General features: G+C 34.5%; 1 protein-coding gene and 1 long non-coding RNA gene across 3 annotated transcripts in view; both read right to left on the reverse strand.

Annotated features, from left to right (window-relative positions):
- LOC123704982 (neurogenic locus Notch protein) overlaps window positions 1-26,482 on the reverse strand; it is a 127,721-nt gene that overhangs the window by 63,713 nt on the left and 37,526 nt on the right. For both annotated transcript variants that reach the window (XM_045653524.1, XM_045653514.1), the window contains exon 2: window positions 23,354-23,432. In XM_045653524.1, the coding sequence (XP_045509480.1) occupies window positions 23,354-23,432 (79 nt within the window). The remainder of the gene's footprint in view (window positions 1-23,353; window positions 23,433-26,482) is intronic.
- On the reverse strand, window positions 17,878-21,022 carry LOC123705281. Its single transcript, XR_006753290.1, has 2 exons — window positions 20,907-21,022; window positions 17,878-17,922 (listed from the first exon to the last, which is right to left on the reverse strand). It is a non-coding gene; the product is annotated as an uncharacterized LOC123705281 (long non-coding RNA).

Consider the following 26,482-nt stretch of genomic DNA (forward strand, 5'->3'; position numbering starts at 1 on the left):
AAGTGGTCTTATTAATCTCACTCGTTGCTACGTTTATGTTAAACAGTTCACTTAGCGTGAATGCTTCGTTTTTCAGTGGATACTTACAATGCGGTCTTGTTCAACAAGTACCGCTGCATGTGGGATTCACTTTTTTACTTTGCTTCTTGGTGTTTGTTTCAGAAATGTTTAAAACTGGCTTTGGCTTTATCAAATAAAATAAATAAAACCTGATCGATCTCTCATAAACGATAAGTGTGAGTATTTGTTAATGATTAACCAAAGTCAAATCAATATAGATACCCATCACTATACGATAAGAAAGCTACATCCGATTGAAGATATCAATCTTCAGATCAAATCGCGAACAATTTCTCCTATGTTCACAAGACGAATTCTGACAATCTTGACATCCGGGAGGCTTGAAATGGAAACGTTCAGCAGACAGCGTTAATCTCACACGGGATCAATGAGCGAGGTCGGGTCAGAACGCTAAGCGCAACGCTACCTCATAACCAGTCCACACCGGACGGAATGACTTCACGTTGTCAATTGTCTTATGACTCATGAAGTGGTTAATTGTTTTCAAAATTGTATGTGATCGCTCCAATTTAAAATGCTACGGGCTGGATGATTTTGCGGTGGGGAATGTTGGTACCGGATGTAGTTGACGTTTCAGTGCAAGATGACTTTAAGTTCTTTTAAGATATATAAATTTTTGCAAAATTTTGTTCACAAAAACTGCCTTGTCACGTATTTTAACAGAGCACAAAGCTTCAATAATCAATACTCACAAAACAAGCGAACATTCACGAATTGAAATATCGAATGACGAATGAAGATTTACGAGAAGTATTTTGAAATTCTAAAACAATGGTAATAAATACAGTCAGAATTGAAACATAGTGTTAATGCAAGAACCAGTCACACGACGTTCATCGCTGCTCCAGATCTTAGGTCGTGGTCACACTGCTCATGCATTATATGCTAATAAAACTGAATTTGAGTCAAAAGAGGAAGCGATTGAAACTTTCCATAGAGAAGAAGCAACAGATTAAGAACCATACAAGGTACAAAGTGAACTATAAATTCACGATACGGTTATGAGGGAGACAAAGGGTAATGGTATCAAAGTTTTCGATGATTTCAAGCGATACGCCGTTCACTTGTACCAAGAGTAAAATTTAACTAGTGAATACATTATGATTTAAGAGTCGTCTTGTTGAGCTTATAAAACGTCGTCGTACGGGTTATGAAATTCAACAGCTATTGTTCTTTTATGCATACAGAATATAATAATGTTATTTATGGCTTTATATTAATATGGCATTTTGATATATTTGATAAAGACGCAATAATGGCGACGATTTTTATGAACTTCTGACGGATTGTAGCAAATAAAGAATTTATTCCGTTTTACTAATTATCTATTCTATCAAAATGAAAAAAAATAGATCTATTTCTATACTACTTTTATTTCAGCTTATTCTTTTGAAAGCATACTTTCAATTATTATGGAATTTCAAGAGACCTTAACAACTTTAATGAACTAACTATACCTAATGCCAATTTCTGTGATTTCGCCACTCCCTGAACATTTGAGGTTAACGTTTGTAAGATAGAATTGTTTGTGGGAAAGATTCGTAAGCCCGTCGGCCATTTTGTTCGCAATTGGTCCCGACTGCCCGGGGCTGTTCGGAATAAACAGCGGTTCTGTATCTAACTCGAAATGAATTTGGTTCAACAAACCCGATTTCAATATTTGCGTGAGTCATGCGTTGCAGGGCAGGTGCCCAAAAATGCAAGGAAATGATGGCTTACTGCGAGCTGCTCTCTAATCAGAGTTATTTGCCAATTTTGACATAATTGTAATTTGTTTTCTGTGGGATTCGAAGTGTAATATTTTTGATAAATGAACGTGTACGTCCGTAATTCGATAAACAGTTGTTAAAATTATTTCTTTTCCCTATGGTGAATGTAGGCAAAATATTATAATAGTCCTTTCTTTGTAACTTCGAGTACAAATGTTTTCGCGTGTCTGACATTCCTTAGGTAAATTGAAGTAAATTTCTCATACAATAACAATTTCCTACGTTTTCTTTTCAACAAACGAGGGACATAGACAAGCGAGGGACCCGAACAAAAGAAAATTATGTCTAAATTGCGCAATTCATATCAATGGTAGGTTTTTGCATTCACAATACGGAATTATTTATACGATCGTTAATTTATAATATACCTAATTGTAAATAATAAGGCGTTCATTTTCCAACATTAAATTGTTAATTTCTGATAACGTCAATATAACAGGAATATTAATTCCTGCATATGTCAATTATTAATGGTACCATTTATTACATGCAAATTGGTTCATAATTGATACTTTGATTCAATTCTCACGGTTACAGTGTAACATAACAATACAATAAATTCATTTTATATTCCACAAGCTATTTAAATGGCAATAGAAACTGTACTAGATAATAAAACACATATTTGTATGCATACCGAGCGAATCTGATTTTTTATTGACAGTAAAACCCATAGACATAACTTCATACACTAGCGTTGTGTGGTGGAACCATTGTCTTAAATTTACCAAAATAATAGACTAGTTAGGTGACCAGACACTTATACACACTTACAGAATAAAAACAATTTTTATATGACCAACCAGGAAAAAACCTAATTTTACTTGGGTACCTATATCGTACTAAACTACTAAGTGCTTAAAGTTAATTTCATAATGAAATAAATAGTTTACCATTTTAAGAGTATCAAAACAGCGATTGAACATTGAGGTCAGTAACTCAATTTTACGGCAAATCACGATAGATATTTTAGCTGTCAAACGTGACGGCAGCGCGTGCGCATAGACGATCCGTACGCACGTATCATACAATCATAGATAGCATTATGTGACCTGGGATCACAGATCAAAACCCACTTATCGATCCCGATTTATATTCTGATTAGATGGATTATTAAGATATAGAAAACGTTAATATTTTTCAAATATTAAATGATGCTGATGAGGAAAATATTCCATAGAATGCTATAAAATTTATCTCTTCATATTTACATTAGATAGAATGTGTGGCAATGATCAAAATTAGAAAACTTTTAATTATGATACTATAGAAGAGATTAATATTAAATACACTGATAAAATCATTGGTTAAAATAATAACACTTAAACACTAATCAACACGAATGTGCACCGAAGTATTAGAGATCGGAAACCAGATAATCTGTCAAAGAAACCAGTCGCAATCGCAGTCAATAAGCTAATAGAGAAAGTGTAACAACCTGTGTTTTTCAAGAGAACATTTAAACAGAATACGAAGTGAAATAGCAATGTGAATCAGCGATACGTTAGCTGGTTAAGTAAGACGACATCGTCCAATTGAGCACAATTCTCAGAGTATCATGTACTAACAAGGTCCACGGACACACGAACAAATCATATCGTCAAACTAGTTATGGTCACTCGTGATGTAACGACTAGGTATGCAAATTGTGCGCGGGCGCAGGTTCGTCGACCGCCATGTTTGCGCGCTTCGCCAGCCCATTGGTGCGCCGGAATCGATTTGTAACGTGCTCTCAGCGAGATAAGGTCAATAGCGATGCGTCTTTCATCTGCTACCGATCTTCATCTTAACCCGTGATGGTCGTTAAAGAGCTAATTTAAATGCACTTTAATTTATTTGCTGGGAGTAAAGCACAACATTTAGTTTTCTTAAGACATGTGTAATGTGTATAGGTAGGTATATGAAAGACTAGATATTATATTAAACTTTCTAAACTCAAACAACAAAATGTCTAAATACACACAACACATAAAAAATTTAATAATAATAATAGGATATTTTCTATTTCAACATTAATTAAGAATTAATTGGCATGATATGTACCTATATTTAATTAATATTGCACGCATTATTGACACCTTTATTTACGATACCAACCATTGACTCCGATTGATTAAAGATCCAAACAAAATTATAACGTTAATTATATAAGCTATGATGCGGCCATAAAGTGGTACCTTGAGGCACACCAATACAACACATCAGTTCGTTTAATCCGAACGGCGACCAATTTGTGCAGCAAACAAGTTTTTTAAGCAATAAAATCCGTTAATGGATCGACATTAATAAAAGCGCTGAACAAAAAGCTCCAGACATATTCAAATCGCTTTATGACCAGCTGCGGTATTTCATATCTTAACAATAGCAGCGTCTATATTGCGTTCGAGAAATTAAGATGATATTTGAGCTTCATTTCAGCCGTGTTTTGTTTCTTATGGATGAATAATATGTGATCTCATGTAATACCGACACGTGGAAGATCATTCCAATTTTAATTTGATTTTATCTTGAACATAAAAAATTTAAATTTTAGAATGAAACTAGCTGCTCCGCGCGGTTTCACCCCTGTGGCTCCGCTCCTGTTGGTCGTAGCGTGATGATATATACCCTATAGCCTTCCCCGATAAATGAGCAATCTAACACCGAAAGAATTTTTCCAAACGGACCAGTAGTTCCCGAGATTAGCGCGTTCAAACAAACAAACTCTTCAGATTTGTAATATTAGTATAGATACTTGAATATACATATGAAGTTTATTCGCAAACAGTTATCGTGTTGATAATCTTGGAATAGAGCGGCAAAACCTACTAGACCAATCGAGTCGTCATCATTATTAAACAGCATACGTTAAATTCAAAGCATGAGAAGTTTCTAGTTCTTGATAATGAATAGCAAAAACCTAATACGTCTGTTTGTTACTGCAAACCTGTTAAACTTGACGCGTGGGAATGCTTGGTTTTATTTTAATGTTTCCATCACAGTTACACCGACCACTTTCTAACTCACGTATCATGTCAACCTGACCATCATCTAGTTACTCTATTTTTATAAAATCAATATCCGTCACTCTTTATACATCACTTACTACATTAGCCAATTTATTATCGACTAGCTTTCCACCTGCAGCTTCGCCCGCGCATTCAAAGAAAGGTTTTTCTTTGAATGCATAGTTCCCGTTCCCGTGGGATTTCCGGAATAAAACCTATCCTATTTCCTGGGGTAAAAAGTAGCCTATGTCCTTTGTCGGGTATCAAAATATCTCTATACCAAATTTCATGCAAATTGGTTCAGTAGTTAAGGCGTGATTGAGTAACAGACAGACAGAGTTACTTTCGCATTTATAATATTAAGTATGGATTATATTCCAAGCAACGTACTTATACTCAGAGCTATCATATAAATTTATATTCCCATGATGTTATTATTTTTACAGCGCATTAAGTGGTTTTATAATCTCATATAAAATTCACTTTACAATTTATGCTTGCATCAGCACCTCGTGTGAGATAAACATCGTCTGTGTTGACAAACAAGTTGCCTTGATTATTAACGGTATTTCGCACCTGCTTCAAGATTTCCAATACTATGATATCTATTTTAAAACTTGTTATTGAACAATGTATAGATTTAATGATTTATGCATCTTTTTTAAGTGTCTGTGTTTTATACATATATGGCATTTGGTTGTGTATAAAATTTTTGTGATAAGTAATAATTTATCGATAGATTATTAAGAGACAGTAAACTCATTATAATAAATTATTTAAAATTATCGATATATACTTATTTTATATTCGAGATTATTTGATCAACACAGATACATCGATAAACAAATCGTAAAATGTAAAACGATCTACATTCGACTTAGGTCAATGAACACCATAAGAAGTTATAGGTACATAACAATACCAAAAGTATTATTTGAGGAGATCATGAAATAATAGTCCTTACATCGATTACATTAGCAAAAAATACGGTATCGATCAGAAAACCACTGATACGTGTGCTAATTAACATGACTTCAAGAGTGTTTGTAGAACAAATAATAATATTGAACTATAAAATCATATCTCTTTAATTCTTGACACAACACTCAATGTCAGAGAGGCGTCGAGACGAACAGATCAATGGACTTAGATGAACTTGGCCAAAAAAAGCATGAAGTTTCTTTTAAACAAACATTTATCGTCATCGATTCTAAGACATCATCTCTCAGTGTTTACTTAGTAACAGTTTGCTTTGAATAAATCGATTTTGAATGGGGCTCCTCCAAATGAAATTGCACTTAATGTTTAACTGTTTATCATCCAACTCTGATTGCAGCGAGTCAAATAAGACCGTCACGTGGAAAACTGAACCTTATTGAAGCGGATATTCGATTTATTTTTATTTAACAAAGATGTAATCACGAGCATCCGTTTCATGGTGTCAACTGTGAACTGAATTACTCTCAAAATCGTAACTGATCTGGCGAGAAAAATGCACGGGAAGTGTCAGATATGCATCCTTTATCTTTCGATGGATATTCCTGAGACGCCCATTAAATTCCTTATTTAATATGTAAATGTCGGCACTTGAAAGCTTTGGCGTTCGAGTGCGAGAATACATTGTTGGATCCATTGAACACCAGAACCATTATTACTAATCACATCTTGCGATGCTACAATGTGTTGCGCTGTAGTTGTATGATTAAGAATTTCGAGCTGTAACTTTCCTTTTGTATTGTTTAACATGCATATGATTCATGACAGTACGATTTGTACTAGAACATTCTAATTGGGAACATTAGACCGCGCCGCATTCTGATACATCTATTTAACTTCGCCGTTAAGTACCACTAAATGTCACGCCATATATTCGTTAGACCCTTCCCCGTCCTATTTCACTTGACAGAGCTCTTTATTCATGAAGAGCGTTAATTGTTTTTATTTTTCACCGCGTTGTTAATTAACAAACTGGAACTGTTACTCAAGTTGTTGAAATAGGAGAAACTGATGTGAATGGGTCTTCTATTTAAGTATTATAGGCATACATTCGGATTCCGTCTTGGTACACAATTTGGAGGCAATTTTAAGAGTGCTTTAAAGTTGGTTATGACGTGTTATCACAAGCAATCAAAGAGATCGTTAAAACATTTTATTCTTAAGGGTTTAACATTGCAGTATATTTTGTTATATCTATATTTTGCCAATAGGTACAAGGTAGCAAAATATCGCATAAATGGTACTCAAATACAAAACGCATGAAGCCTCTGCTCCCATTTCGTATTGTCCATTGGTGTTCAGCCTTGGCTCCGTTAATTGAAAGTTATTGCGTTCGCCATTATAAATTATTTTAAACGATGCTTTCGTTAAATCACACTTGATAGGCGAATATTTCAACAGATATAATTCATCTCTCTAATGTCTTAAATTGAATATTCCTATAATAGCGTAATGATTGTAGTTGTTGTAACATTAAATTCATAGTGCTCTTGTTTATTACTTCACTTTTAAATTTTATCGTCTTTTATAGTTTATGATGATTGCTTTTTACATAGATTAGTAGAAACTATTAAAGTTTGCGGAGTATTGCAATTATATTAAACGAGCTTTAAGTTTTATCTTCTTCTAAGGCCCGATTTTTTCAATCTTTGGTTAAAACTTACCCGTCCAATAAAGTATTACACGATAATATTAAAATGTCACCTGTAAACTGTCAATTACAGGCAAGAAGAATACATTTTTGAAATGATAGTTTAATACGTTATTCGACGAATAAGTTTTAACCAACGATTGAAAAATCAGCCCTTAGTGTCCTAAAGACGTAAAACAATAATTTTAAACTCTAACTGATTATCATTAAGATGGGCTTTAAATCAAAATATTGTAGGTACAACAATAAGGTACCACACTCCAACCCAATTCTACTACGTCAGCAACTATGTTCATGCTATAATTCTTATTTTTATTTATTCCTCCTCTCCACCTCCAAATCATGCTCTGTATCCCTTTATCCGAGAATTCCAGAGATCGTGCGTAAATAAAGAACTTTACTTGATCAAACAGTATGGGTTTCGTTCCGCTCGAAGCGTTAATCCAAATTTTAAATAAGTTTGTTTTTTGTCACGGGCCGTCACCGAGGCTCGGATCGGTCACGGGTTCGCTTTTTGTAAATCCAATGTCTTTTAATATTTGAACGTTAGATTAGGAGCAATGTTTCGTATTAAAAACTATTTTTTTATAGTTAATCCGAGGCTAAATATACTTGAACAAAATCAACGTGAACCGGACTTCACAAAATGGATAGGTTATTTTCTTTATTGCTATTTTTTGTCTCAATTCTATTGAAGAAAATTCCATTGTCCCTTATTTCCATTGATTTGTAACAATAACGGTAAATCAAAGAAACGGCGCAAGGAATGCACATAGCCTGAGCTTCGTATTAACATAGAAATATGCGCTAGGATGAGCTTAGGACTAGGATGATGAACATAGCAAGAAAAGTTTTACAAGAGCCTGTCTGAATAAATCAGAAGAATACCAAAGCACTTTAATTTACACATTGATTGCCAATACTGATAGCAAGAACTTGTAGACCCATCTTTACTTGTCTTTATCCATTCTTGTTACTTCATAAGTACAAAATCTACGTAATACGTGTTTCATAGAAAGCGCGAAGGCACCATTATATCGAACAATACTCCAAGTGTTGTTGGTACATCACTTTTTGTTTTAATTAATGACTAGCTGCTTGATTGAAGTAACGTCAATGTAATTACTTTGCAACAATGAACGTGTTGAAACCGCAAGAGAATGGACACGTTCGGAAACGAAGCAGATTGTGATGACAGTTATGAATATTCATTGCAGTGATGGACTTGACGCTTTTTCTAGTGTCAGACAGTTTTTGAACGTTTTAGTTCTATGGATGATTAACGATAGACGGAGATGTTTGAAACAATTCTCATTTCGTTTTTAGTATGCAGGATGATAATGATCTAATGAGGTATTTAACTTTAATTCTTGGATATAAGTTACTCCACTATAAATTAAAATGACGAGTCGAAAGTGATCAAGACCACAAACAATAGCTGTAAGATGGATAACGTACAACATTAACAAGAGAACTCATATAGGAGCCCTCGATCGTGAGGTTACTCCGCCATTATTTCATTAGACGAATAATTGATAGTCAACATTTTGTGTTGTAACTTTAGATTGATAGCTCATGTTACGTGTTAAATTCTGCCTTCTTGTGGGTGGCTGACATGGCGTTGTTATGATTTAGAATATTCTCAATGGATAATACAAATGTACCCGATTTATCATTCCGTAATGAGACTCCGATTCATAAACATGCTTTCTATCATTTGAATAATGATTGTCAATTGGAGTACTGGAAATGAAGCTAATTTACAACCAGTAATGATCTTTTATTGGGTCTCGTAGAACCTTATTTGATGTATTTATTGAACAATATTCGAATTTCGATTTATCCCTTTCTCATTTAATATCGAACGGCCTCACAAAGGGTTCGCTGTATCACAATGAGAATCGAGCAATAATTCTCAGTGATTGCAATATGTGGACCAAAGAATAGCACAGACCATTAAAAGCCAGCTATTACAGATAAAGTATGACGGTCGAGGAGCAGACGTGCTTCACGGCATCGAGATAGTCTCAGGTGTTCACACATGAAAAGCAACATAATCGACATTTCTTCAGGACTCTATGCCATCGGTAATAAGGTCGGATTTCAGGTGGCACCTGCGGTCGTGTCGGTTTTAGTTTATTGCTCACATTGTCATCAAGATTTGGATTATGATAACGTGACCCGTGTAAACACAAAAGTAATGGCGCTCGGTTCACGGTCAAGTTTTAACTGTACCTGGAACTTGGGTATATTGAGTCATGTTTTTCGGAGATAAGATGTAACTGCGTTGTGTAACGAAGATTAGACTTTATGATCAGCGACGTTGAGGGAGATGGAACAAGCTTTTTCGTTTACAAGTTTATTATCTTGGTCTTAAACTCAAAGCAAGTCAATGAATATTTATTAAACTCACAGATTTAGCATCGAAAGATCGGAGACAGTTTGACAAGCTAACGAACAACTAATGTCGGGTTCCAATAAATCAGACTACTATTTAAGGAGTTTTAATCTAATCGGATTTTGCCTATTGAAATAAGGAGCAGCATCAACAATTTAGTGTTTTAAGATCTCCCAATGATTGCAAATCAATGCAGTAATGCAACAAAGAGATCAGATACAGGAATCGCGAGACGATTGCTCCGTAACAAACGAATGCCATATATAGCGCAGATCTCATTAAAGGCAGTTCGAGTCAACTTTGATATGGCCATGATCGGGATCCGATAAATATTTATTGGAGTGCAAATAAAATTGAGGATCATAAAATGATGTAATACCTTTGTTTATAATATCATAATTGAATCTTTTTTAACTAAAACGAAGTTACTTTTTGCTTCTTTCAAGAGATTTAATTGATATCATTCGACGGATTATGTAAGTTTGAAATCGATCTGTTGATCTCGGAAACTTACATAAATAAATAAATATCGCATCAATATATGAAAACAAATTGAACTACATACTGAAAAGCGCTCTCAAAGTTCAAACATGTCCCGCGAAGATAAATGGCCCGGTCCGACTAACTGATGGTGCAATTCTAAATGTCCACTTTACAATTCAGTAACATCGTAGCTTAGGTCGCGTTTAGGACAGATAAGCGGAAGCGGGAGCGATAAAATACTTACGAGAGCTAGTCCTTTTGGTTTCCTATAGTAAATCCACTTAACGCTTGTCAACGTTCGAATTTTCCAGAATATCGATTGATTATACTGGGAACACGACAATCGCCAAGATTTTTCACAGTTTTTCGAGATAAATAGTTGTACGAAAGAACTAAACTGGTAAAGATGTGAATAGTAAAGGTAAAGGTACGTGGACGACTCGCTGCAATCGTGACAGCTACCTAACATTAAATACTTGTAAACAGTTACGCACTTTGTAAGGAGAGACGGATGTGGTCGGTAATTGTATGTCTTGTAGCACTGAATTTTAGAGAACTCGTAGTTTGTGGAATGGGAATATGTTTACGTGTAGTGATGGGTGTGAGATGTTTAGATCTTCCAATGCTAAATCTTCGGATCGGTCGGTCGGTCGGTCTAGCTATGAACGGTTTTATAAATTTCCATACATATGACAAGCGCGACTGACGTACGCACTGATGGTCGGTCAAGCTCTGCAACCAGCCTTAGTTGTAAGAATTTAGACGAAATAATATGTATCTATAGTTTTATACACGTAACAAAGATTGAGGAAGTATGGTCGGAATGGATAGGGAATATTATTAATTTTCAACACTAAAGCTTATTCGTCTTCATATTCATAAATTATACTTGTTTTCAAATGTGTATATGATATTTTTATAAAATTCATTGACGATTCAAATAACCGTTAATACGTTTGATTTCAGTATCTTAGTAACTCAGGCCCCAGAACCACAGACACAATAGAAAATCTATTGTGTCTGGGACCGATCAGGCCGCTTGGGGCTCAATGGGTTAATCCAGTAGCGCAACTAATATAACCGATAATTAACGCGCTTATCTAGTTCCCTTCACAAACACGAGATTGTAAGCAACCCGAAACCGTGAATGTGTGAGGCCTTGCGAAACCGTTTTAGTCTACTAGAATTATCCATTACCGCACACAAAACTCAAATTTACTAAGCTGACCCTTATGTTTATGCTAAGCAGCTATTCAAGACACGAGGCTCGTTATATTTGCATGGGCTACGAAAAAGCAAAACTATGACAACCATTACGAAGTATGGCCGAAGATCGACTGGGCAAAGGCCAAAGGCAATTACGTTCTCAACTCCAAATTGTGTTTATGGACTGGCTTGTATATTGTACAGGAAATCGCAATGCTTACCATATAAGAATAATATCTTGTGCATTACTTATGTTTTTACTAAGGTAGGTATTTACTTCATTAACGATATTATATATAGATTTATTATTTCCACAGTAACTTAACAAATTCCTATTGTTTAAATTTGAAGTCATAAATTAGATCGATCGCATCTTTCGCTACCAATTTTAGAAGTTGAGCAATATTCTAAGAAGCCTATCGTTATGATTCAGTTTCCTTTTATAATAGTGGAACTATGCAGGTAAAGGAACCCGGGGCAGACGCAAGCTATTGTTTTAAATTCGACCAAACCGGTCAGATAATAGCACCAAAATACTCGCATGCCTTCCCGCCGGGCTTAACGAGAAATTCCTGCCGAAAGTCGGCAAATTTTGCTTTTATTTTAAAGAATCTTCACCGATTTATAAAAATCCACTTGCAAAAAAATCCGATTCATACTTTGCGTTAATATTCTGACAAATTGTCCCTTACAGTGGTCACTTTTATGAACTGGATGACGTTATAAATAAGGCGACATTTGGCAGGACGAGACATGATATACAGCCTGTATTAGCAATTTAAGATGAACCCTTTTAACGTCTTATGTATGTACAAAAGTAAAAGGACGTTAATCTTTTTCGTGTGGCTACCAACACGTTTTTGGAGTCGGGTTTTTTGTTGCGAAAGAAATTGTGGTCTACCAAGTGGCACTAAAGCACAGAATTGATTGATGTATCCGATAACTCGTTTTTTGATCGTCCATTTATCGTATGCAAAGTCGAAGACCGGGTTCATAAAATCTTCAGAAGTTATCGTGAAGGCTCGCTCGTAATATCCGAACGTTTTGGATGAATTATCTTCGACAATAGTTTTCTGGGATCACGTACGAAATGATAATTCGTTGTGAAGATATCCACGGCTCTTTCCGCTTGTCGTGGACCGCTAACGAAGTAAGACGCCCGTGTGAGATTGTAAAATCCGTAATCACTGGCTGAGATCGGGTCCGTCAAAGAGCATTCCGAGACATCGCATAATAATGGTTGCATTCAATGGTTCTATTATCTTTTATTGGTTTTCGGTTTTTCCTTTTGCGGCGAGATTCGTAGATGATATTTTGAAGATAGTTTTGTAATGGGCATTATGGCATATTAGATTTATGCTTTACGACTTTTGTACGTGCTCAAGTGTTGATGTTTCGATAACGTTTTCTGATAGGTTCATGAGGGGATCTACTGCAAATATTATTAATATTTCTTATTGTTCTATAGGCCACCCACATTTTGTTGGTCGGTGACGAGTGTCTTTTATAAATTTACCAAAATGTATCCTCACATCTATCAATAATATATCAAAATCTATCCTCTATATAAACAAAGCTAATAATCATTTAATCGATACTTTCGCATAATAAGAGCATCGATAATTTTTAACCTACCAGACTTTCTGGTCTGAAGCAAATCCAATAAAAGTGTACTTATAAAGAAATTTCTGGCCGAATTCTTAAACATTTAAATGATAACGATCTAAGTGGGGACAGGTCCAAAAAACATTATTTCTTCTCACGCCGAATGCCGAGTCATCTCTAGTTGGAGGAAGTGACTGCTATTATCTTTTTGAAACCAAGTCAAATATACCCTTTGGAGATCCGTGGTGAAATTGTTGTTTTAAAAAGATCGTAGAAAAGATAAGATTTCATTGATACAATCCATACTAATATTATAAATGTGAAAGTAACTCTGTCTGTCTGTCTGTCTGTTACTCAATCACGCCAAAACTACTGAACCAATTTTCATGAAATTTGGTATGGATATATTTTAATACCCGGGAAAGGACATAGGCTACTTTTTACCCCGGGAAATAGGATAGGTTTTATCCAGGAAATTCCACGGGAACGGGAACTATTCGGGTTTTTCTTTGACTGCGCGGGCGAAGCTGCGGGTGGAAAGCTAGTGCTTTCTATATACCTACTAGATCTGTGTCTAATTACTTCTTTTTCGTATTCGTATTTGCTTCTTTTTTCGTAATTTTGTACCAACATCTCGGCTGATAAAAACACTTTAATAGAAATTGCAAAAAAAAAATAATTATGAATTAATTTTGCAATGATTCTAACACCAAGTATATTTTATAGTAATGAGATCAATTTTATCTTGGTAATGACTATCTTTTTCCGGCGAAAGTTGCAAAATCGGAACAGCAATTTTGGTAATATTATTAAATTACAAACCAACAACACTTTCATTTTATACAACTGTGCTATTTATTTATTTAATATTGACAATATCTGATATAATATTCTTTAAGCAACAAACATTCTATAACTATTTAGAATCTGAACACATTCGTATTCATACGAATAACTAATATTTAAACCAGAGATTATCTCAGTTCTAATTGCGGTAGCTGCGAGTCAATACGCGGTACGAAGTACCTATAAATAAAAATATGTACAGAACTTTTATCGAAGGGCTATGGCTTTTTATATGAAATCCGGCGTAACGAGGTAGTCAAGGGTGCGATTAAACTAATGTCCTTCTGCTTTATTATAAACCGATTTACTTAACTTCACTGACTTAAGAATCCAGCTTAAGCGTCACTTGGTATTACCTAAGAATCCGACTTTAAGAAGAAACTTGTTAATTACGTGGAAGTCATCATTTAACATTTAACAGTTATTAGTGTATAATAGAGCGTATTTATGTGTGATTTTTTAATCCATTTCCTTGATATTTTCAATTTTGGATTCTAAATCGTTTTATATAACGAGTTATTTTATAGATAGTAAAGCGCCAAAAAATATTTTCATAAATATATTTGATTTAATACTAAATTGAATCCTAGATATTTATTCCTTTATGAGTTTGAAAAGAAATAAGTATATCAATATTTATGTTGCTTCTTTTTTATGCATCCACTTTTCCAGTGCCCTTACGCACTAGCGGTTAACCGCGGGGGCGGCTAACCGCGCAGTTAGCCGCTTTCCCATTTTAATATGCAACCGCGCGCTTTTATGATTAGTGCGTACAATCATATGCGGTTGCATATTAAAATGGGAAAGCGGCTAACCGCGCGGTTAACCGCCCCCGCGGTTAACCGCTAGTGCGTAAGGGCACTAACTGTTATTTCACTACCGAAGTAGCTATATAACTATGCCAATAAATTTAATAATCTTTACAATATTCCTATCTACTATAAAAACGCTATCAAAGAATAATTACACCAAATACAATCCACTCAAAGATTAATGATCTCCGCAGAATCTAAAGCAAACACAAATGATTAATAACCATTTCATGAACTGAGACAATGCGAATGACCATCTTAAGTGACACTCAACTTGCACTCAAGAGTTACTCAACAGTCCTTGCTACGTTTGGACATCGGCTTTCACTTGTAGCAGCCGTGTGAATTTTTCTATGGCAGGTATTGTCAACCTTTTTTAAGTATAAATAAAAAGCTAAATAAATAAATATGAAGGTAGATTCTATGCGGAATTGCGACGTGAAATTTGGTCAATTGTGAATATCCATACAGTACTTTCAAGGCCAAGTTATTTTGATATTATTACAGTTCAATCATTTTGTCTGCTGAAATAGAACAAGTTCGTAGATTAAAGATCGAAATTTTTAAAGAGAACTGTTTTTTTTTAAAAAAAGCAAATATAATTTACCTAAGAAACAAATTACTATAATAATTATTATTACACGTGGTTTCGCCGCTATAGTTTTTGGAGTAAAAGCATACATATAGTAGAAAATTACTACAAACTGAAAACCTTCTATCGTTATTTGGTAAGTCGGTTAAATCACATCCAAGTTCACACCGGGTTGCGTAACGCTTAACAAATTACCCAAAATTACATTTGTTCTATAATCTATTGCTCTTATTCGCGAGACGCTTTGTGTCGTAATCTCAGTCGTAATATAATAAATACGTACAATGAATACGTATAAGCTATACGGATATGTACCAACGATGAATTTTAAATGATTTTGACGTGATAACGTCTTTAAAATCGTTTTAGTCGGGTGACATGTTCAGAAACTTGTGTCACACCAAAACCTCACGAGCGCGATCGCAGGTATAACGAGAGAGAGACGGACCGATCTCCCGTCTCATCTCGAGCGCTAACACTGCATTATGTTATCATGTAAACATCTTGATCGTAAACCTACTTTACAAACAACGAGTTTTTTGAGAATATTAGGAAGTTTTTGCAAGTCTTTTAGAAAGCTTTAAAACTAGAAATTTCAAATAATTCGAAAATTGAATTAATTATCTTGTTACTAATTGAAGTGATAAGTAAATAATACAGCTTTCAAAAAAGTGATCCATATTATTGTATACATATTTTAGCAAATTTATAAGAAAAAAAAACATTAAGCAAGCATAAATATGACAAATCATACCCTTCTCAAAATCTAATTCTGAAATGCACAAACAACAATACATATATCACGTTATAAAACAGCATTTAAAAAGGATTCGCTTAAAATTTAAGGCACACGTACCATTTCAACACGTACATAAAAAAATAACGTTTATTATAGGTCACTAAAGAGCTAACGAGAAATTTTCTCACAATAAAAAAAAACTAATTTTCCTCTGACTCAAAAGAACCGCTGTAATATTTCGTAACCTGCTATTATATGGAGTAACTATTATGTATGGCAGTTCAATTTTCACGCTCATCTGAATTGTTCTAGAACTTTCTTTGGGTCAATGACGTCATATCTTCAATTTGAATCGATTTAAAACAATTGTAGTAGACTTATTACAGTTTCACGACAATAATCTATAATAATATTATAAAGCTGAAGAGTTTGTTTGTTTGTTTGTTTGTTTGAACGCACTAATCTCGGGAACTACTGGTCCGATTTGAAAAATTATTTCGGTGTTAGATAGCCCATTTATCGAGGAAGGTTATAGGCTATATTTCATCACGCTACGGGCAACAGGAGTGGAGCCACGGGGGTGAAACCACGCGGAGCAGCTAGTAATAGAAGAATGTGTTTGTAAATAACCAATCATATCGCTTTAGTTCGAAGTTTGAAGCGTTTAGCGTTTGAGGCGATACTATTGGTTATTTACAAACACATTCTTCGATACACATCCTGGCACATTATTGGTGGAAAAGGACCCGCTCTACTCATCTTACAAACTTCTAAGCATCCACCAAAAAATGCTATACTTTTATATTTTTTTTTTTTATTTGACCATAGATAACGACCACAGATACATCAACTCTAAAAAACATTCTTGCATTCAGTACGTTAAACACTATTTAACAGCTGTAAAACATCCAAAAGCCATACTTTACCCGTTTATTTCCTATTAAACAATTGAATACATAAAACTATTTTATTGTCTGTCGGTTAAGTGTTAGTTTAATAGTAAATGTTGACCGACAAAACGACCTCGTAAAAATTTTAACAGCGCCACTCTATTTGGTTTATTATTTACAAATAAATAGGGATAAAATCAATTAAAAGGGTTTTAAATTTATTTTACGTTCTCTTTTTTACAAACAGAAAAGCAACAAAATTGTTTGACTTGTTCTTAGGGTAACTCATTATAGAAGAGCTTATTTAAAAAAAAATATTATTAACTAGCTGTGCGCCGCGGTTTTACCCACAGTGCTCCGCTCCTGTTGGTTTGCGTGATGTATAGCTTAAAGCCTTCCTCGATAAATGGACTATCTAACATCGAAAGAAATTTTCAAATCGGACCGGTGGTTCCTGAGGTTAGCGCGTTCAAGCAAACAAAGAAACTCTTCAGCTTTATAATATTAAGTATAGATTAATACTTTTGTAGGTACCTATACTTGATTCCTTCATTAACTATAAACTCAAAAATCACGTTACTTTATAGTTTATACAAAACGTTATAAAAATATATCATAGGTACTTATACTTCAGAAGCAATCAACAAATTCTAAAAATACTCATGACATAAATGCATCAATAAACGCTTAAATAACGGGAAATGCACTATGACCATAATATTATAATCTATGCTATGACGTCACGTAACTGGGCCGCCCGCCCACCGCCGCGGCCGTCGGGCCTGTTAAGGATTGCGGGGATGATTAAAGATACAAACTTTGATCATTGAAGCGTGCCTTTATTAATCACACAACAACATGGGGAACCTCTTACATCTTGCAGATTACAGACTATATAAAACTTCCTAAGTTTTGTTATCCTCTAAAGATTTAATTTCCTCATTTACCGCTTCATACCACCTATCCTTATCGTCATAAGAATCTATATCATTATACTTTTCTGGAACATTACCATTAGAACAAGACAAAAATGATGCCATTAATATATCACCTAAATCTGAATCATCAGTAACAAAATCTTGTAAATATTTTGGTTTAGTTTTCTTTCTATTTTCCCTAGAATTAACATTATCTATATTCCTTTCTTCAAATTGTAATGATTCTAAATTATTATCAGAAATTAAAATTTTCTCAGTACTATTGGTTTGGGTTTTATCAGGACTACTACTACCAACCTTCTCCTTCCTATCCGAGATAGACTCCGCATCAATACTAACCGTTTCAGGTGACTCTGAACATGTTTCTTCCCTAAACAATACGTTTCGTTCTATGCATATTCTCCTTTTATTATCATCCCATAATCTATATCCCCCTGGAGCATAACCAACCATTTTCAATTTAATACCACGAGGGTCTAACTTCATTCGGAGTTTTTGAGGAATATGGGCATATGCAGATGACCCAAACATTCTGAAATTAGATACATTAGGACGTCTTCCTTCCCACATTTCAAATGGTGTAACATTAAGAGAAGCAGTGGGACTACGATTAGTGACATATACCGCATATCTCAGGGCCTCGCCCCAAAGCTCTTTAGAAAGTTGTGAATCTAACAATAATGCACGCGCCTTTTCAGTCAGAGTACGATTCATTCTCTCAGCTACTCCGTTCATTTCAGGATTATATGCAGCAGTATACTGCAATACTATGCCCTTTTCATCACAAAAAGATTTAAAATTTCTAGTAATATACTCACCACCATTATCTGACTTTAACTTCAATATACCATGACCAAAATGATTACTAGCATAATTATAATACGTCTTGAAATATTCAAAAACTTCAGACTTGTCTCTTAATAAGTAAACTGCAGTGAAATGGGTAAAATCATCTATGAAAGTAACAAAATATTTATATCCGTCCCACGTAGACGGGCTAACAGAACAAACATCGGTATGTACTAGTTCTAAGGGTTTCCTAGCCTTATACATTCTCCCATTAAAAGGAAGGCGTGTAATATTAGCAAGTATGCATGATTCACAATGTTTATTTTCTAAATTTTTTTCTTTCAAATCAGTTAAACCATCAACCATATTTTTATTTACTAAAGTTTTCAAACTACTATAGCTTAAGTGAGAAAATCTTTTATGCCAAATTTCTACTAAATTATCTTTTGTGTCTGATTTTTCACCATAATAACAATCATTAAAAATTACTTCAAATTCTACAAAATAAAGGGATCCTAGTCTATGCCCAACCATAAACAATTCATTGGTTTGTGAGAAAACTTTAACTTCCCCTTCATTGAAGATGATCTTTAAACCATGCTTTTCCATTTTGGAAACAGATATTAAATTTTTCCTTAATTGTGGTACATAATACACATCATTTAATATAATATTAACCTTAAAATCACTTAAATAACATTTTATTTTTCCTATACCAACAGCTTCTAAATCAACATCATTTTTGGCAGCTGAAATTTTAATTGGCTTATCCAGTTTACAATAATTAGAGAATAAATTAATGTCATTTACAAGATGAAATGAACTAGATGAGTCTATAACACATTTAAAACTATTCTTATTCTGCTGTTCAGTGTCAGCGCTAAAGGACATAAAACTTACAAATTTGTTACCTTCAGTATTTTCAGTGCCGGTAAGAAATGACTTTCCTCTACCTCTCCCCTGGGTCTGATGACGAGTAGCCTTACTGTCGTCTCGGCCTCCGTTGTACTTCCAGTCGCCACGTCCACGGCTGTGAAGTCTCCAGTCACCAGTCCTGTGTCGTGCCTGCTGAGTGCTCCTACACTGAAATTTTTTGTGTCCGGGGCGTCCACATCCATAACACAAAAAGATTGAAGAATCAAGGGATTTGATCGCTCCTCTGTTTCGTTTTTCCTCTTCTCCAAGCAGTCTGTTTTTCACAAAGTCCATTTTCAATTCCTCCATAGTTTCCAACGCCGTGATTATGCCTTCATAAGATTTCGGCATGGATAGTAGTAAATAGTTCACCTTTTCTTCTTCCGAGAGCTCACTGCCAGCATCCCCGAGTTGTGCAAATAGCTTTTCCATGTCAATAAAATGTTCCATTAAAGGTTTCCGTTCGTCGAATTTCATATCGGATAATTCTCTTCTTATAAATAATTTAGATCGTGTACCTTTCTTCTTAAAGCTGTCTTCCATGCTTTTAATCATTTGATATGCAGATCTGTCCTTCAAGTATTCGAGATGACTGTCGGCGGTTGCCGCTATTATAATAGCCTGGGCTTTAGCTTCCAATTGCTTGTTATTTGTAGATTTACTGAAATCCTCCTTTTCGATCGCCTCTATTGCTCCATTATCCCGCAGGATACTTTTCAATCTAAACTCCCATGCGTTGTAATTGTCCCCCGCGAAAGGGACAATTTGATATTTCTCTTTTGACATTTTGTCCTTTCATCATCATCATCATCATCAGCCCATATACGTTCCCACTGCTGGGACACGGGCCTCCTATGAGGGTACAGGCCATAATCCACCACGCTGGCCAAGTGCGGGTTGGCGGATGACACATGTCGTCGAACTTTTTAATTCTTCGACATGTCGGTTTCCTCACGATGTTTTCCTTCACCGTTCGAGCAGTGGTGATGTTACAACATGCGCAGATAAATTGAAAAATCAATTTATTTCCTGCGCGCTCGCCTGGTCTCATTTTGTCCTTTAATATTTATAAATTTACTTTAAAACCGATGGCTTTACTTGGCTGTGTTACTGGGCCCATAACCCTGTTAAGGATTGCGGGGATGATTAAAGATACAAACTTTGATCATTGAAGCGTGCCTTTATTAATCACACAACAACATGGGGAACCTCTTACATCTTGCAGATTACAGACTATATAAAAACTTCCTTCATAACTGACAGTTGACACAGTGTCACAACCAACGCAGTGTTGCTACATACAATATTATATAAATCATTGTTAATCAACAGGGCCGTCTATAGGTCACCGACACCGATGTCTATCTGTTATCTTTATCTTTTATCTTTCACATCTATCTTGAGCGCTAAAAATTACTTGGTAGACGATTGTCATAATAGATTATAAATTTTACTATAATAGATAGCTTTTGTAGCTTTTTGACAGCTTACAAGCTTTTAAGACATCTTTTGTGCAACATTTTATAGTTTCGTCACTGTATAGATATAATAACGTCGTATCTGACCATTTATCTATACTCTATAGTCTATACTCTATAGGGACTTATTGACATAAAAGTCTTGACAAATTAAAATTTTAAGGAATAGAAAAAATTCAGTCACGAGTCGGGATTCGAACCCGCGTTCTCCGCTATTTCGGGGGGCATTTATATTTATAAAGCATTTGAAACATAAAACCAAAATATCAAATTCAAACTTTTTAAATCAAACCCAATATTAATTGATATTCATGTTTTCAAAACATAACATCCCATGTATGTACACAAACGCAAGCGAAAATCCCTCTTATCCAAATATGTTTAAAAAATGCAAAAACAAAAAGCGAAGCCATATAGACATACCATTATAGTACATAATCAGAGCATTCCGCTCGTAACGATGGTCCTCTCACCTCCGTATCTGGAGCCTCCATAGAGGGCAAAGATTTTAATGAGCACCGCAATGATGGAAACAAAGCCGCGAATGCCTTACTAAGGTTTCGTTTGCTAGTTACGATCGAGAATAAGTCGAATTTTGGCTACCTATGTTACTAAAATGTATGGAAGAAATTCTAAGTGCGTGCCGAATAAGTAGTTATTGAAGATAATGAGCAATATCAAAGATTTTAAGCTTAATTGTTAATACTGGCTGGATATAGATATATCTGTGTTGAATTTATTAATCGCATTAGCTGTTTGTGTAAAAGAGCGACTAACATGAATGCATCTTCAGATAATTTCGCGGTTTTAAAAGTAATCAGATTACTATAATAAAACTTAAGATTTTAAAGCTTACGCTACGTTAATAATTAACTATCAGTAATAACGAAATTAAAAAGGCCTTAACCTGTATTGTAAAGTTGTTTTGGGTTTCGATGTGCGAAATACTCGAAGGAATTTAATTTTTCTTTTTAATGTTAAAGTAATATTATGTACTAAAGGTATTATAGGTAGGTAGTGGGTTATAAAACATGTCGCATGACGTACCTATATTTCGGATACGAAAACGTTGCTTGTTACCTACTATTAAAAACTCTACAATTTATTAATTCGAGAACAAATAGTACCTACAGGTTCTATCCATTTCGCCCGCCATCCAGTATGACATATAAGGCTATAGGATAAGTTCAGACTAAGGCAGTCACAATAGGTCGATATGTAAATGGCTAGCGAACATAGAGGTCCGCTTTCAAAGGCATTATGAAGGGCTAGTTCTGATAATAATATATTTTCTAATTTCATTTGAAATGTGATAAAGTTATATTTATAAAATTTGAATCAAATACCCAATAAGTACTTTATTTTTCGTGGTTAATCTGTTGATTAGAGGCATGGAAATATATGCTTATCTAGATGTGTTTAATTTCATCTAAATCTCTTCAGCTTTTTTTGTGTAACTGAGTTACGAACAAAACAAGATAACTAGAAATTAATTATGATATTATTTGCACTTTTTAAGTAAAAAACATTTCCATTTTGTATATGGCACTATTATTAATTAGAAATTATTCCAATGGGTCGTATCACAAGTGAAAACCATAAAATTATAGTGCGTAGTTTTTTCAATACAATTAACAACACTTGAACTCTGGCGCATCTGTCTCATTTCGATCAATCAATTTTCATCCCTAAGTACTTATCTTAAGTTTCAAAATGCATTAACGCTATTGTGTCATAAAAAATATTTTGTTACAAGGAAATATGGTCCTTGAAGAGGAATTTATAAGGATGATTTTTGAACGATGTTACGATTATATTAAATGTTTTAGGGTGATCTGCGTACACATAAATGCAGGGTGTATTGCACCCCAATAACGGTTATATTTCGATATTATTTTAATTTGTGTTCAGAATAATAACAGGTGGTTTAAATTAATATCAATTGATGTTTAAAATACATGTTTATGTGGATCGATTCTTATTAAACCACCTTAAATCCAACTAACAAATGTTTCAGATTTAATAATATTAATTAATAGAAGAAAAATCAATTTAATAATTATCTTACACTTTTTGTTATATGAAATATTATTTTGTCTATGTATAATTTACAAATAAAGCAGAAGACTGAGAAAAGTTCAAATTAATAGAAAAATCAATATAAAAGGTTTGACTTACTTGCAAAAATATTCTCCTCTCGGCGTAGAAAGGCATGTGCCACCGTTCTTGCAAGGGGACGGAGAGCATGAGACGAAACCTGGAAATAAAGCATAGTATTAGTATTTTAAAAATACTTATATATTGTAGAAAACTTATAACAATAGTAGTGACAAAAATAAAGTAATTTGAACTCTTTTGGTCCAACGATTGTAACGTTACTGTGGTTTGCAACGTAACTTTTTACAGAAAAAAATGCATTCAAATATTTATAAAGGTAGGTGCTATTTATTACACATACAACATTAAATATTGCTTTTATTGCCTTTTTATCTCAAAGGCATCTTTCTCTCCATACTTTTCTGAAGTTGACATTGATTACTGCTACGATATTAACCGGCAATTCGAAAATTCTCATTTTTCAGAGTCGGTTAAAGTAAACCAGGATATTTGGATAATAAATATTTACACTTGTCAAATTCCCACACACGCGCCGGTCGAGGTGTCAGAATATTTGCTTACGATAAAGTTTAACGGCTAGCAATTTGAGATTTAGATAAGTTTTTATAGGAATATTTCCTGGATTTAATCATTTGATATTGGTTTATATCACAATTCTTTAAAATGTATGTATGTACATAATAAATAATTTTCAAGTCAGCTTTAATTTTGTTTGCAAATATCAACATTAATGTTAAAAAAAATGAGACTTGAAGTGGTCGTCAAGATTATTTATGACTTGTTTATAACATCATAGCCATTTTTTTAAACAAGAATCCTCAATTAGAACTACATATTTATAATCTATATATATAAAACTCAAAGGTGACTGATATAGTGATCTATCAACGCACAGCCCAAACCACTGGACGAATCGGGCTGAAATTTGGCATGCAGGTAGATGTTAGGACGTAGGCATCCGCTAAGAAAGGATTTCCCGAAATTCTTGCGGGAACGGGGAAAAACGGGGATGCACGTACAAAGTCGTGGGCGGAAGCTAGAAATAAATAAAATTAAATATATTGCAACATCCTTATCAAACATAACTCTGTTTTAGTACTGACCCCATTACGTCACACTGAACTTCCCATTTGTCTTTTTGTTTTTACTTATTTTTAAAGGAAATTAATTACAAACAAAACTCATTAATTGGTCATCATAATATTTTTATTGCTTGTTATTTTGAATGTGAAATTTCTTTACAAGGTCGCGTCAGGGCAATACCGTCACGTCATGACGTACATAATACTCCATAGAGTAAGGCGACGATTTTGGTATCTTTGAATTTTGCCAAAGAAGTTTCACTTCTGACACATGTGTTCGGCACACATGCTCTTTTTTGTAGTCTAATTACTTATAAGGTCTTCTCTTGTTATTAGCATTGTAATTAATTCAATCGGTACATTACCAAAGCACACCTAATGGATGCCGAAAAATGCAAATGCTTTTTTTCATACTTCAGAAGAATCGATTAATTCGCTACACTGGGTGGTCTCGATGCACCGATCTTATCGATTGTTAATTCTAGTGCTGATTAAACTTCCGAATCGTTTAAATCTTAAGACGAATCTCGAGACGAATCTTGAGATATCTCGGTTTAGATCTGATTTTGAAGAATGCGTAATGATATTTTGTCTTTGGAGTTTAGGAACTTGATATTATGAATGTTACGAATACCAAAGGTTCTTTCAATTTGTAAGTTGCGTTTTTATGTTAATGGATCTGGATAGAAGTTCGTAGACAGATAAATGGAATTTTAAAAAAGAATATGATAATATCTAACTTTTTCAAACTAAATAATTCATCAACATAATATTATTATGTTATAACTATCTTCAACTTCATCCTGCAGTTGGTTTAATGCTCTAAAGTCTAAGACTTCATCAACCCATTCATTTATTTTATCCTATTCGAGATTTCCCAATTCTATCTCCAAAGTTGGATACCTACGTGTGTCTTTCTAATTATTTGAAATACCTACCTACCTAATGAATATTTTTACGAAGGGTTGCCATATTCAAACCTGGATATCATACAAGCAATTGCAAAACACTCCATGAGCTTCAATACAAAACAAAAACCGGTTAGCGGACATCCGTACAAGGATACCTTTTTTACAGATCATGTTTACCGGTTTTAACGAAATCGTGAAATTAATGCATCGACCCTTTCATGAATAATTAATCTGTCCTAATATAGTCAAAGAGAATTCGTGAGTCAACGCTATTTGGCGGCAGATGGCGCTGTATCGAGTTTTTTTGTTTCTGTACTTATAAGTGATATTGATAGGTGTTTTGGATATTTAAGTGAGCTTGTGTGATGTTTGGAGTATTGTTCATGTGTGGGTAAATGAATGATGCTTTAGGAATCAAGGTTTGATTTTTAAGGCTGGTTGCAGAGCTTGACCGACCATCAGTGCGTACCGTCGGTCCTGACGATTCACGATACGCATCAACAATGTGTATGACTATGACACTAATACGCATGACAATACGCGTGCGTATGGTCGGTCTAGCTATGAACGGTTTTATGAACTTCCATACATAAGACAAGCGCGACTGACGTACGCACTGATGGTCGGTCAAGCTCTAGAAGAATTAAAATGGACCTCGCGTTTCAACTTTTATTCATTTCAAATTAGAACATTTAGGTTCATAAAATCTTATAAATACCTACTTAACCCTAGATCACTACCCTTCGTCGATTCGACGACGCGTCACCAAAAAAATCGCTATAACTTTTACGCGCGCGACCGTTTGGTTTTCTGACTTCAGCTAATCTCAGCCAACCCGTTGCGCTTGCGATGGACGGTAGTGCTTTGTACGTGGAAGGTCCACACGCGCTGTTCCAGCAACCATGGCTCGTCACATCGACGAAGGTTAGTATTAACGTAACTTTTCGTAATATTTAGTTAAGTTAAAATTACGTTATTTTATCTTTTATAATGGTGCCTATTATTTTATTTTTTAGATACGATTCATACGTTATTAAAGCGATGAGGAAAATTCATCTGCGAGAGAGCCTGAAGACCACATTGAGGCTGAAGAGGCATGAAACGGAGGGTGATGATGAAGTTTCTACTGTCAATAAAGAGCAATTTCCAGATCAAGATTATGAGGCAAGTAGTAATACATCTCCCCACGTTCTATT

The sequence above is a fragment of the Colias croceus genome, chromosome 2 (assembly GCF_905220415.1).
Source record: "Colias croceus chromosome 2, ilColCroc2.1".
Classification (NCBI taxonomy): domain Eukaryota; kingdom Metazoa; phylum Arthropoda; class Insecta; order Lepidoptera; family Pieridae; genus Colias; species Colias croceus.